The sequence below is a fragment of the Choristoneura fumiferana genome, chromosome Z (assembly GCF_025370935.1).
Source record: "Choristoneura fumiferana chromosome Z, NRCan_CFum_1, whole genome shotgun sequence".
Lineage (NCBI taxonomy): Eukaryota > Metazoa > Arthropoda > Insecta > Lepidoptera > Tortricidae > Choristoneura > Choristoneura fumiferana.
The window spans coordinates 33,144,454-33,158,142 of record NC_133472.1 but is presented as its reverse complement, the minus strand read 5'-3'; the positions used below and the strand labels follow the sequence as shown (position 1 = coordinate 33,158,142).

The following is a 13,689-nucleotide window of genomic DNA, read 5'->3' as shown; positions in this document are numbered from 1 at the left end:
CTCGAACTATACAGTTTGAGTCCCTTGTTGAATAATCTAATATAATAGAAGAGGTAAACAACTCACATGTCAGCGTTGGAATGCAAGGGTCGCGGGGCGGGCGCGAGTGTTCTCGGGCGGCGCGCGCGGCCCGCCGCGTCCCCGCCGCGCGCCGCGCCCAACGACGCGCGCGCCACGTGCCAGTACGCGCGCCGCGCCGCGCCCGCGCTTGCCACTTCCGCGCGCTCGATGCGAACCCAACCTAATAAAACCATCATAATAATAAATATCACGGAACACTAGACACTAATTGACCCAGAGGTAGTCCCGAAGTAAGGGAAGCTTGTGTCCAGCTACCTACATACCAAATTTAATGACTCTAAGCCCAGCGGTTGTTATTTCGAGATTTTATCCCTATCCCTATGTGTTATTCCACATGCCCAGCTATCTACGTATGCACGCACGCACGCACGCACGCACGCACACACACAGGATAGGAGGACTTATGATATGGGTGTAGATAAAAGATTATGAAGATGTAGTCTGTTAAAGTTCAGCGACACTTTTTAAGCGTTTCGTCTTTGTCATTCTCTGTGTGATGGAGAAAAGAAAAAAATACGTATCCAATATTTACTGATAATCTAACTGACAGAATAATTATTTTTTAACCCATCAAATCCATTTTTTATCCATCCATCCATCCATCTAATGCGACATTAGATATTTATGCAACTGTTACGTTATAAGGCCGCTGTCGTTCTATATGATTTATGTAAGTGCACACATATTGACACATCACAACACTCGTATAAAGTAAATGTGCGTAATCTAATGAATAATAAAAAAAAACAATGGTTATATTAGGGTGTTTCTGTTACATAAAAAACTGCTGTTACTTTTATGATACAACTTAGCTTATGTTTCACTTTTTCACGACACGTTTAAGTACTGCGTCTTTATTTTAAATAACTTACCTAACGGTTTACGCTACACCTTCCAGTTCTTTGGTGCATATTTTAGCAATACGACGCTGTTCTTCACGTTACGTCCTTTATCAAGGCATGCATAGCTACTAACGCGCCAACGACGGTCAATAGTCTGTGAAAAAATCAAACCGAATTACAGCCGTCGAATTATAGTGAAAATTGTATATGATTATCTGCTATGGGTGGTAGCGCCGATATATAAAGTTACATGGAACGTATGTATGTGAAATTTTCCACAATGACGGGTCGAATGTAGAATTATTTCCTAAATGCTTTCACTTTTGATGATTACGGTCTATTTGGTTCACGTCACTAAATCTTGTGTTTCTATTTAGGTAAAAAATGCTGATGTAAGTCATGTATGTGCACCTTTAAATAACAATGAACTTGTCCTACTAATGTTATAAACGCGAAAGTTTGTATGGATGGATATATGTTTGGATGTTCACGCAAAAACTACTGAACGGATATACATGAAATTTGGCATACAGCTAATATATACCCGGGATTAACATATAGACTACTTTTTATCCCAAAATAATGTACGTATTTGGTTCCTGTGGGATCCATTGCTTGCTTGCACTATTTCTTGCAAATTACACATGCTTGCTTTCATGCTTGCTCACATGTTCGCTCGCATGCTTGCTAGCTTGCTTCTTCGAATTGTTTATGGTTCACAATGCATTAGTCCGTCCTTCCCTTATTTAAAAGTTAACTTGTGAAAAAGACACAGCTCATCGACCTTCGTCAGTGATCGACTCATGTCGAAGTCGTGTCGCTTAATTTGTACTTTCGGGCTTACCAGAGAGTGGCGGGCGCGCGTCGGGTTGACACGAGCGGCAGTAGCAGCGGACCTGAGCCCACGCCGCCGCGCGAAGCTCCGGGTAAGGCAACACCAAGAAGTGCCAGTACTTCAGTACCAAGTGGAGATGCTCGCAGTTCTCGCCCCACGCCTCCCACTCCTCTAAACTCTGCCCCTCCCCCTCCTGCTCCAGACAGAGTATTCGATTCAAGTAGTTGAGATTCTCGGCGGACAAAGATTCGGTCCAAAAGTCGTCACGTCGCGTGGAATCGTCAATCGAAGACGAGTGTTCTTCAGTAAGGTCTGGGAGGTTGCCGGTCTCGAGTGCCAGCGCGTCCATTATTTCGTTGTCGAGGCTGTCCACTTCACTGGCCTCCGGGTAGCGGTCATTATGCCGAATATTGGTGTCGTAGCATTGATCGAGCTCGGGCGACACTTCCGTCGGCTCCCCCGCACCCTCCCCCGCTCGCCCGCCGACACTGAACACGTAACTTTGCGTTTCCTTCACCTCCACATCTAAAGCGGGCTCCTCGGGCAGTTGACAGAAACTGTGCGTTGAGTGACTCTTCTGTATGCAACGGTTGGCCAACTCATTGTTATCGATGGGTAACGAGTCTTCGGTCAATATTAAGCTCTGGTGAAGAACGGAGCGTGTAGAACTTTCTTTTCGGCATTTGATTTCTTTGTTCTTAGCTTCATTGTCGATTGGAAGACTAGTGGGAGGATCGGGATGGGTGCTGGGTCCTGGTTGGGAATAAACAGGGTCCAGCGAATCATCTAGAAGATTGTCGTGGCTGTAGGCTTTGGTTTTCCGCCTGGGCTGTTTTTCGGGGGTTTCGGGGGTGAGTTTTGGCATTTTGTCGTCGTCATCATCTTCGTCGTCGTCGTCGAGCAGCTCGAGTTCGGCGAGCGACTCCTCGCGCAGGTTCTCTGCGATGATGGGCAGGTCGAGAGACGCTCCACTCGCCACTACAGTCGGATGAAGCAAGACGGATACCTGTAGAACAAAACAAAATGAAAAACTGGCCAAGTGCGAGTTGGACAGGCGTACCGAGGGTTTCGTGCAAATATTTAGGCATGCAAAAATATACGCTTTAAGCCACACCTGTAAATATTGAATGCGTGCCGAGTCCTGCTACTCAGCAAAATATATTTTAACCGACTTAAAAAAAATGGGCATTTCAAAGAAAAAACCTGATTTATCAATATTTTCGTAGTGGTTTTTAGTAAAATATACGCCATACATAATAAACAATCACCAAAATTTCAGTTTCTGGGTTAATGGGAAGTTGAAAAAATCTTTAGAACAAGATTTTGTAAAAATACTGATTCCGGTGGCTTCTTTTCTCTTATGTTTACCGAAGTTTTTAAAACAAATAACAGAGTATTCATCCTGTAGTCCTAGTAGTAGCTCCCTTAGCTTTAGCTTCTTTGGCTTTTTGCTTGCTTTAAACCTTTCGGATACGGAATCCTAACCAACTGATAGCTAGAACCTCGCTAGTAAATATACAAATGAGTGCGTGGGCAATTGACCTGGTGCACGCGCCCGTAGAGGTCGATGAGCGGGAACACGTGGCTGAAGGCGCGCGGGACCACGCCTACCGTGCCCAGCACCGCGCCGTCCACGTCCGCCACCAGCTCGCCGTTGAACCGGAAGTGGAGCGTCAGCACGGACTGCTCGCTCAGCTCGTCGAACGCGGACGCCATTTGAGTCTTTTTCTGTGACACGCCAGAGGAAAATGGAGATGTTTCTTGGACGTGTGTCTATGTCATAGTGTTGACAGTAAACAAATTGATCCATATCCCAGCGTGGAACCTTGTATTGTGATAAGAAATTTCAATATAATTTCCTTGACAAAAGTATGGGCAGTCAACATGACATTAGTAGTACAAACGTCCTTGTACATGAATCAGTTTGTTTGACTGTACATTCCAAGAAGTTGTCCTACTGATCCTACTTATTATATGTATAATATGTGTGTATGTTTGTTACTCCTTCACGCTAAAACGGCTGGAAATTTGGTATGCCGATAGCTGGACATCTGGAATAGCACATATAGGCCACTTTAATCCCGATATTCCTATGGGATACGGATAAAATCTCGAAATAACAACCGTTGGGCTTAGTCATGAAATTTAACATGGTTGTTTTTAATGCAATTTCAATGAAAACCACCATGTTATTTTGGGGAATTTTCACGGGAATTTCGTAAAATCCCGGAATTTCAATTCAATTGCTGTATCTAATGATTTACGCGTGCGAAGCCGCGGGTAAACACTAGTATTACAAATGCGAAAGTTTGTATGTGTGTGTGTGTGTGTGTGTTTTTGTTACTATTTCACGCCAACACAGCTGTACAGATTTGGATGAAATTTGGTGTGTAGATCGGGATCAGAATAAAACCTCGAAATCTCAACTGCTGAGATTAGAATCATGACATTTGGCATGGTTGTTCTTAGTGCAACGTTGATGAAGATCACGTTATAATTATTGGGAATTTCCATGAGATTATAGTGTAATCAAGGAATTTTACTTCAACTGCTGAATCTAATCGTTAACACGTGCGAAGCCGCGGGTAAACACTAGTTAAAGATACTATTCATATTAAAGAAATTGCTAGTAAATTAACATTTATTTGCAACATGGATGTTTAATTTTATCGCAATCAAAGTGAATAACAGAGTTAACTTGCTCACAAAACAAAACCCGTTTAACCCTCGACTTGACTATCAACCCTCGCCTATTATAATTCGCTTTTCTGGGCCGCTTGCGCGGTTTAGGGACACAAATCCACGTTTAATTAAATCATCCGAACTAGTCTCGGTCCTAATTAGTTCGAATAATCGAGGTTCTACTCTAGTTCAACTGCGTGACTATCAGTGCGACACTAAAACCAGCCTTAAGCAATTTAGACCAGAAAGAAAAATCATGCAAGTATTACATTGCTGCACTTGATTAGCCACTTATTACGACCTCGCAATGTAACACAACTTGCATCATTACTCTTGTAAGTCTAAACTGAGCTTTAAGGTCTCTTCCCACTACACAGTATCATACCATGACCGTAATAGGAACGTGTCATGCAAAAATTCCCCTATTCTTTGAATTGAAAAGTATAAGGCTATTCTCACTAGCAAGCAACCGTCGCCGTCGCGTGAAATGCATGCGCGTTATATCCGTGCCTGGCACGTTCCTGTTACGGTGATGGTGTGGTGGTGGGTAGAGATCTTTAGAGACTACGGCGGCTAGCGTGTACTCACGAATGTCCCATTGTCATGCAGAAGGTCGCTAGTGACGGCCCAGACGGGCGGGTCCAGGTGCATGGCGCACGGGGGCAGTTCCGACGGCAGCGCGCCCACCGCGCCCAGCGAGATACTACCCGACCACTCGCCGCCCACCTTGTCCACTCGGAACTGTAACAACGCGCTTACATCGTACCTGCTATTTACAGACGATTCATTGAATGCGTTCAGTGCCCGGCAGTCCGGTCAACCTTGTGCGACACCACTTGCGGTCTGTACATACCTTTATATTTTTTACAAGCTGCGTTAGATTAGACCGAACGACAGAATGCACGCGACGCATCAAGTGATATGAAGAGCAAACAAATATTTTATTTAAAAAACTATTTTATGACAGTAAAAGTATATACATTCAATTCTGGAACAAATAGAGCTGCTGAAAATCGAACTCATTGTGGCTAAGCCATTCATTACCTTAGATTGTTTTATTTCGCGTTATAATGTGTTTGGGATTTTTTTCTTCAGCCAAAGATAGAATTTAGAGCAATGCATTGCTTACCTCTAATTTACCAAAACATACAGACAGCTAAGCTTGTTTCGACTCATTGCAAATATCAAAGTAAGTCCGACAATATAATGTTCAATAAACTGGCGTTCAGAAAGCGCGTATTCGTAAGAGATTTGTGAAATAAATCTATATAAAGCAACAGTCAAATCACCACTTTTTTAAGGACTTTGGCAGTGCAGCAACGCTGAATTTTAATTCTTTCAGCATTAATTAATACACGCATTGTCGTAAGTTCAAGCACGTTTGTTGTTTGCCATGTTCCATGGGTTTAGCAATTAATGAAACAAGTATCTGCGTGACAACCCACCTACTTGATGTGCAGTAGAATGTACATTATTGCACTAAACAAACATTGTAAGGTTCGGCCATGTTGCCAACTTCTAGCATTGATAGTAATTTTTGCGATAGTTTGTTTTACACTCGCACTGCGCGCTTTATATTATATATAACAGGTAAGCGTACATAAACGTGTAAATAACAGATTATTCGCATGATCATGCATTTCCGCGGCTCGTGCATAGACGCGATTAAATCTATTAATAAAACAACGCAGGCTCTTTATATGATGAGCGACAGGAGAGTAATGTTCGGTTGAGCAGTGTGGATCCGTTAGGACATTGAAATGAACGAAAATTAAAATGTTAGGTGAATATTATAATAACTATAAGCTACTATAACACTGCAGTCGTTAGATTTGCCACCATTTTAATTATTTCTTGCTTGTGCTTGAATGTCACAAGCACGTTGATTAACCTACACCAACTTATATTTCCATCGCCCAAGCTATAAGCAGCGCGCTTTTGCAATTAGGTGTGCGCATTATCTCGCTTAAAATAAAAAGTGAAACAGTAGCTTCGCTACATGAACTTCAGGACTTCTTCTTAATTCATGCCTTGGTGTTGGTTGGTGTTGCTAAGCGAAATTTAGCTACCAGCTAAGGTTATCTCGGAACTTCAGAAATTTCTTCGGAACTTTTTTATCTTCGGATAAGGTCATGATTTTATGCTAAAAGGGATTTATGAGCGACGGCGATATAGCTTAGGCCAAAAATGAATATCAAGCTACATATTTCGCATTACGCATTTGGTTGTACTGATAGTACATTCATTAATTCAACACTAGTTGTTGTCTGCGAATATGGCTGAGAAGAATTCGCTTATCGCTATCCCGCGAGGGATAATATTAAAAAAAATGTGGAAATTTGCGGCATAAACGGCTGTGGGTATCTTTTGATTGCGTTGGCTTTGAAGTTTGATTTTTTCACAGCTCCAAGGGACAGTAGACCTGAGTATTTACTATTTGATATAAATTTCAGCTTGATACCTCCACGCGTTCCTGAGAAAAAGGGTCTTGACAGACGGACGGACGGACGGACAACAAAGTGATCCTATAAGGGTTCTGTTTTTTCCTTTCGAGGTACGGAAGCCTAGAAATAACTTATGTTCTCCCCAGGGTCTCAAACTATCTCCATACTAAAGTTCATCTTAATAGGTCCAGCGGTAAAGCGTGTAGAGGTAACAGGCAAACCGACAAACAGACAGACAGAGTTGTTTTCGCAGTTACAATATTAGTAAGACAACATTTTCACTGCATAAATAACCTAACCTAACCAACAAAAAGTTGGATAACCCCTGACATTGTCACTTCAAAGTTCAATACCTCAAAAACGGGTATGCCAATTTTGATGAAACATGTCTAAAACCCACCGCTAGAAAACCTGCTTTCAAATAAAAAACCGCATTCAAATCGGTTCACCCGTTTAAGAGCTACAGTGCCACAGACAGACACACAGACACATAAAGCGGCCAAACTTATAACACCCCTCTTTTAGCGTCGGGGTTAAAAAATAACAAAATCACATTGTATAAAAATTGAACACTCATTATTATGTAGATGATTCGCCTCGCGATCTTAAGATAAACACTACTTTTAATTGCTGTAGCTTATTTGCGCTTACTACATATTGTCGTCAATTTTCTAAATTGCGACTTTATGTAAATAAGTCTCCAGCATCGGTTGCTTTATTTATTGCTAACACAAACTTAGCTTAAGCCGGATACAGCGATAAGTGATTAAGGGATACAAAATTATGGCGTAGTGCCATATCTGTCCAAAATTTTAGCAGCGAAGTCATACTAAACATATGTACAAGCTTACCGTGTAGTTATTACTATATACATCATGACAAGCAAATCATTTCGCAAGTGAGCAATTTGAGTATTTAAACCATCAAAAAATCAATGGATATCATTATGGAATCAATATCAATATTTATTACCATTACCTATACAAATATTAAAAATGAATATGGTTGGAATATTGGATTGGAACATAAAAAATAAAAAATGGGTTCAGCAGTTCAGCAAGCAAAAAGATATAACCAATACAAAGTAAGAACAGTCAGCAGCAGAAGCGGATGAGCGGTTACGGTGCTCAAAATTACCTATACGTACGACTCTACTGCCAAAGTAATAAGAGAGAGTTTAGATGTTGAGCATCACAACTGCACAGTCTGCTGCTGACTGTACAATGAACTGTAGAAGCATCGCCAATACACAAAACAATAAAGGCAACTTGTATATAGTTTGGCTAATGAAAGCTGAACCCAGCTATTATTTGAGTGGCAACATTATTCAAATGTCATGGGCAAACAGGCCAAACAGTATAAGAAAACAGACAGGTTCATCTTTCATTAGCTAGCCAGACTCTATTTACTAATGTATACAAACAGATTTAGTGAATAATGTTGTTACATCGTATTTTGTCGTATTTTGTCGTATTGGTGCTGTAATTATTAATACATCGCTTAAGCCATTCAATTGACCTACGTATACATTGAAACGATCATAAAGTCACTATAACTTTTGCTGATTGTAAAGATGAACGCTAAAGCTTACTTATATGTATACACATACTTTAGTATAATCCATATTTTGTTATTTAATTATTTCGTCGCAGCATTTACAGAAAACAACTAAAGTAGGAATTACTTAATATATTGACACGTTTTATAATATTCTGCGAATAAATAGTGACCGTTAGCTTACCCTGAAATTATGCCCCCTTCGCAGCGGCTGGCTGACTATTGCTATCCCGTCTTTGTATCCCGATGTGCGCATCGCTACAGTATCTGTAATTCAATAAAAAATATACAGTTCGATTCACAAGAGCGACGAATGGATTGAACAAGTCATGTTACTTAGACATTTTTTAGAAAAATGACAGACGCATTATGTGAGAAGTGTATTCAAATAGGTAACACACAGATACTGTCATTCACTCATTCAATCCATTCGTGCCCGCTCTTGTGAATCGACTTGTACATGAATTTCGGAATGTATGTATAAAATAAAGATTTGAAATTTACGACCTTTCAATGGTGTGAAGTTTCTAATCCACACTGGGTCTGCGTGGGAACTACAACCCAAGCCCTCTCATTCTGATGATGATGAAAAAGTTGAATGTCCGTAATTATTTCACCATGCCACTCACCTGAACTACAAAGCCTAATGTTCTTCCCGTGAACGTAATGGAATGTGTAAGGCAGCGGGTTCCGGCGGCGGCGGGAGTCAGCACTAACAACCGTCATAGTGGATGTAGAATTGGTCTCAGTCGGCACGGTCAAAGTGTCATTACTAGCGGCCAAAGCACTCGCACAGTACGTCGAGAACTCAACGTTAGATGTAGAGATAACTTCGTTAGTATGATTCGAAGGCTCGCTAGCGTCTGTGTCTGTGACTTCCACGCGGGTCTCCACTGATTCGTTAGAAGCATTGTTCTGCGACGACTGAGCTACCAGCGCGTTGTTAGCGTTCTTCTCGGCATTACTCAAAGGTTGTTTAACGCACTCGTCATTTGGGATTGTGTGCTGTGGCAACGTAGAGCCAACGTTAGCGCCTTTTGAAATAGCTTGGATTTTTGTCACGTGGCCGAAAATCTCCATGACCACGTATACTTTCTGTAAATCGTAAAAAAAACTTTGGTGTCAACAGATAATTCAAATTTAACGTTATGGGGTTGATAAATGATAAATGTACATCAATACCATTACTTTTTATTTTTATTGACGTTTATACGTTGATGTTTGTGATCTAATCTAACATAATTTGTGTTTTGGTTCGGAATAACACGTAGGCTACTTTTTATTTCGATATTTCTACGGTCTCTCGGTGTGAAACCGGGGCTGGCCTCAAGTAATAAATGTAGCCTACTCACGTTCACTTTAGCATTCTAATGGTGAAAGAATTTTTGAAATTGGTCCAGTTGTTTTTGAGTTTATTCGCTACAAACAAAAAAATACAAATCTTTCCTCTTCATAATAGTAGTGTAAGGGCGGAAAAAGTTTGTTTTGGCAGTCATCTTACTTACGTCGGGAACATTCTCGAAGGCATACTCAAGCAGCTCCGAGTTATAATAGACGAGCACCCGGCCGTCGACTGTTTTCTTGAGGCCGACGCGGTCCCCGGCGCGCAGCCAGTCGAACGATGGCACGAACGAACGCAGCTCGTGCTCCTTGTCCGAGTAGCGGGAGTATTTCATGTATTTACCTGTAACAATATGCAGGTCATTGCAGGTACAGGCCACCATTCGCCTACACTAAACGGAACCACCAGTGGCTTAGTCAGACCATTCGCCGCCGCCAGTGGCAGCTACTGGTGGCTGGATGGGGCCACCAGCGGATGCCACTTGAAGCTGGAATGCATCGACTGTGGTCTTAAGTGCGTGCGAGATTTCGCAGCTTGTGGCTCGGACGCGGCCACACAAACGCTCGGTGTGCGTCGATACTATACAAAATACCCCTGTTCCTTTTGCCACACAGTGCAAGGGACTGGCAAACGCATTTTTTATTAGTTTATTGTTTATTTGTATTCTGTGTGCCTATCCTATATTGTTCATGTTGGCAAATAAATCAATCTTCATCTTCATCTTCAAAATTAGTGGAGAAACTTGTGGTGGCCACTAATCGTTCTAATGAGGTCGCCACTATTGGCTCAATCGCCGGGGGCCCATAGATACACTCAACTTCATGTGTACGATGCCCGTTTCAAAATAAAATTAAAAAAAAACTTCATGTGTAAAAACAATTTTGTATTTTATTGCAACAACCATTAACCATTACTAAAAATGAAAAGGCATAAAATTAAGGAGCGGCCATACCGCTGCTTAAAAAACTGTGACGGTTCGGAATCGCAGTGACTCATCGTATGCGCACCGTTTTTTGGCATGCTTTCCACAACGCTGCTTAAAATACGCAAACGGTGCGGAATCGCAGTGACGTGCCGTAAGCGTCACGACTTTTGTTCGGTAAAGACCTAACGTTTACGGCACGTCACTGAGACTCCGTACCGTCACCTTTTTAAGCAGCGGTGTGGCCTTTAATCTGTCAGATAAGTACCTACTTGTGGCATGGCGTCGCAACAATGGGATTCCCACCCACAGTATACCTAATTTTTTTACTTGACGTCAGTAAAGAAAAGTATGGCAATGCTTGTTTAAACTAACTCCGAAGAGTTGTATTTTAGATGACATATCTAACTAACGCGTCTCTAACTATTCGGGCTGCTTGCAATTTTGGCCATTCCAACTGCGAGATATTTTATTTTTGAAATCCATAATAAATAGCTTGAAAAGATCCCTTTTAGGGATAAGTTCGCCTTTGTACTCTTTTGTTTTGTTGTTTTCTTTTTGTGTGTTTTATGTACAATAAAGTATTTACATACATACATATACAAATAGTACAAAATTTACTTATACCATCTATGTAGGCAGTGTAATGCGGGAGGAGAGACACGGAAGGCGGCAGGCTGCGGTTGACGTGGACGTTCAAAATATTGACATCCGTGACGCCCATGCGGAAGCTGCCCGCGTATCCGGATTTGCACTCCACTATTTTAACCTGGAATATCGTCGATTGTGTTAAGCTCTGGTCTTCTAGTATTGCAGTGCCGTCACAACAGCAGTCGTAAATAAATATAGAGGCAACTTATAAACTAGTAATAAAAGCACAACCAGGCGGAACGGAGGGTATTACGGCTAAACCGTTTTCTTCAGGAGAAACGGCCCTATGCACGGTTTTTATTCTACTCTCAAAGCCGTTAGTCCCTTCAATCCCTAACTTTATAAGCATACACACGACACGTCAAGTGGAACAGATTTGAAAGCAAGAGCATGTCCAAATCAATAAAGCTAAAAAGTACCAAGGAATAACGCTTAAATGCTTATAATGTTCCTCTAATGTACAGACAAAGCATAAAATCTTGCCTTATTCTATAGAGATACGTCACCTCGAAGATTTCTCCTACGGCCAGGTGGGCTGCGCTGAAAACCAACGCAGCCATGGGGTCGGGTGTAAGTCTCCGCGCGAACGAATAGTCGTGCATTATGCAGATGTTCTCCCCACAGTACTCGGAGAAGCTCCTACGGAAAATTAATTTATTTTGTTCGTGAAAACTAGTTGATATGGCGTAAAAAGTTAGTGAATATAATTGTTTTTTTGGAGTCTTTTTGTATTTTTTATTTCAACTCCAAATTTGTTACTTTAACGGGTATGCCGTGAAACCATATCGAAAAAACAAACTGAGACATGGATGCACAGAAAAACCAGAAAAAGAGACCAGCACTGGGAATCGAACCCAGATCCAGCACTGCTCCAGCAGTGGTGTAGGAGTTATAGCACGCAGCACGCATTGCTGAGGACCTGGGTTTGATTCCCTGCTGGTCTCTTTTTCTGGTTTTTCTGTGCATCCATGTCTCAGTTTGTATTTACGACATGGTCAATGAATATACACATATCCAACAACTAAGCAACACATTGTTCTTGTTGACTTTACTTGATAATAACGCATTTTAACTCGAGCTATTCACATGTATGACATATGATTGTTTAATCCTACTAATATTATAAATGTGAAAGTTTGTGAAGAGGATTGGATGTTTGGAAGTTTGGATGTTTGTTACTCAATCACGCAATAACGGCTGAACGGATATACATGAAACTTGGCCTACAGATAGACAAAGATCTGCATTGGGACATAGGATACTTGATATCCCGGTAATGCGTCCCCGTGGGATAATATTTTAAGTTTCAACAAGAATAGAGGGCACTGTCCAGTCCAAGAACGGTGACGTACCTCGGCTCTCAATAGATGGCGTTGTGTGAGCGAACGTTGTCCTTTCAAATCTTTACCGTAACTATTTTTCAAGCTCTAAGTCTAAGCCATTTATTTATTGCATTGTCTTGTCATGGTGACAAGAATCGTGTTTACATCTGATTAATTTTGTGTTTTACTTTATTCAAGTTCAAGCATAAGCATCGATATATAGTTAGCAAGACGGCATTTAGCAAACGGCAAATAGCTTTCTAATGCGGGGTTAAAGCTATAGTGCTTTGGTAATTTACACGCCTGCATGCAGGCTGGATACAATGGACAAGAAGATTGTAACACCATCAATACTGTATTCTAGCAAAAAAACGATTCTGATTCTGATGACTTGGAAAATGAGCTTTCAAGATTTGTTTTATTCTAGTTACTACGTTATATGTAGAGTCATTCACGATGACGCGTGCCGTGGTTCTTATTACAATGTCAGTAATGGTTAATTTTGTCAAAATCACGCGACTTCGTGGATGGCACTAGGTATAGAACCAAGTGAATCACATGAAGCGTGTTGAAAACGTGACCTATTCGATACTCGTATCTGACAAATAAATAACAAGACAGTAGATATGAATAATAATGTGAAACACAAAACGACAGGTAAGGTTAGGCAGTAGATCACCTTTTACAATAATAGTGATACTTAACCGGTTTGTTTCTGTGCTTAGCTATTATGTCGGACTCAAGTTAAAGCCAGGTAAGTCTTTATGCACGTGTACTTACCAGTACGGTGGCGGCGGTGACGACAGAGCCCTAGAATTGCTCAGCAGCGAATTATCCGAATTAGTGCATCCATTGTAGTTAAAAGCTCTTTCTTCATTTTGTAAAATTGTAACCTGCAATAGTTTGTTTGTTTGTTTGTTTGTTTATACTCTTTATTGTACAAAAAGGAAAAACAAAAAGGTTACATAAATAAAAGTTGTGTATCAGAATATTTATTAAATATTATTATTA

The 13,689-nt window shown here is 41.1% G+C and overlaps 1 protein-coding gene across 2 annotated transcripts in view; it reads right to left on the bottom strand.

Moving 5' to 3' along the window:
• Nucleotides 1-13,689, bottom strand: part of Neurl4 (neuralized E3 ubiquitin protein ligase 4) — a 34,916-nt gene that overhangs the window by 6,838 nt on the left and 14,389 nt on the right. For both annotated transcript variants that reach the window (XM_074097543.1, XM_074097551.1), the window contains exons 19-28: nt 13,459-13,571; nt 11,863-11,995; nt 11,333-11,474; nt 9,947-10,125; nt 9,071-9,536; nt 8,626-8,708; nt 5,029-5,181; nt 3,301-3,486; nt 1,768-2,764; nt 67-241 (exon numbers count right to left, since the gene is read on the bottom strand). In XM_074097543.1, the coding sequence (XP_073953644.1) occupies nt 67-241; nt 1,768-2,764; nt 3,301-3,486; nt 5,029-5,181; nt 8,626-8,708; nt 9,071-9,536; nt 9,947-10,125; nt 11,333-11,474; nt 11,863-11,995; nt 13,459-13,571 (2,627 nt within the window). The remainder of the gene's footprint in view (nt 1-66; nt 242-1,767; nt 2,765-3,300; nt 3,487-5,028; nt 5,182-8,625; nt 8,709-9,070; nt 9,537-9,946; nt 10,126-11,332; nt 11,475-11,862; nt 11,996-13,458; nt 13,572-13,689) is intronic.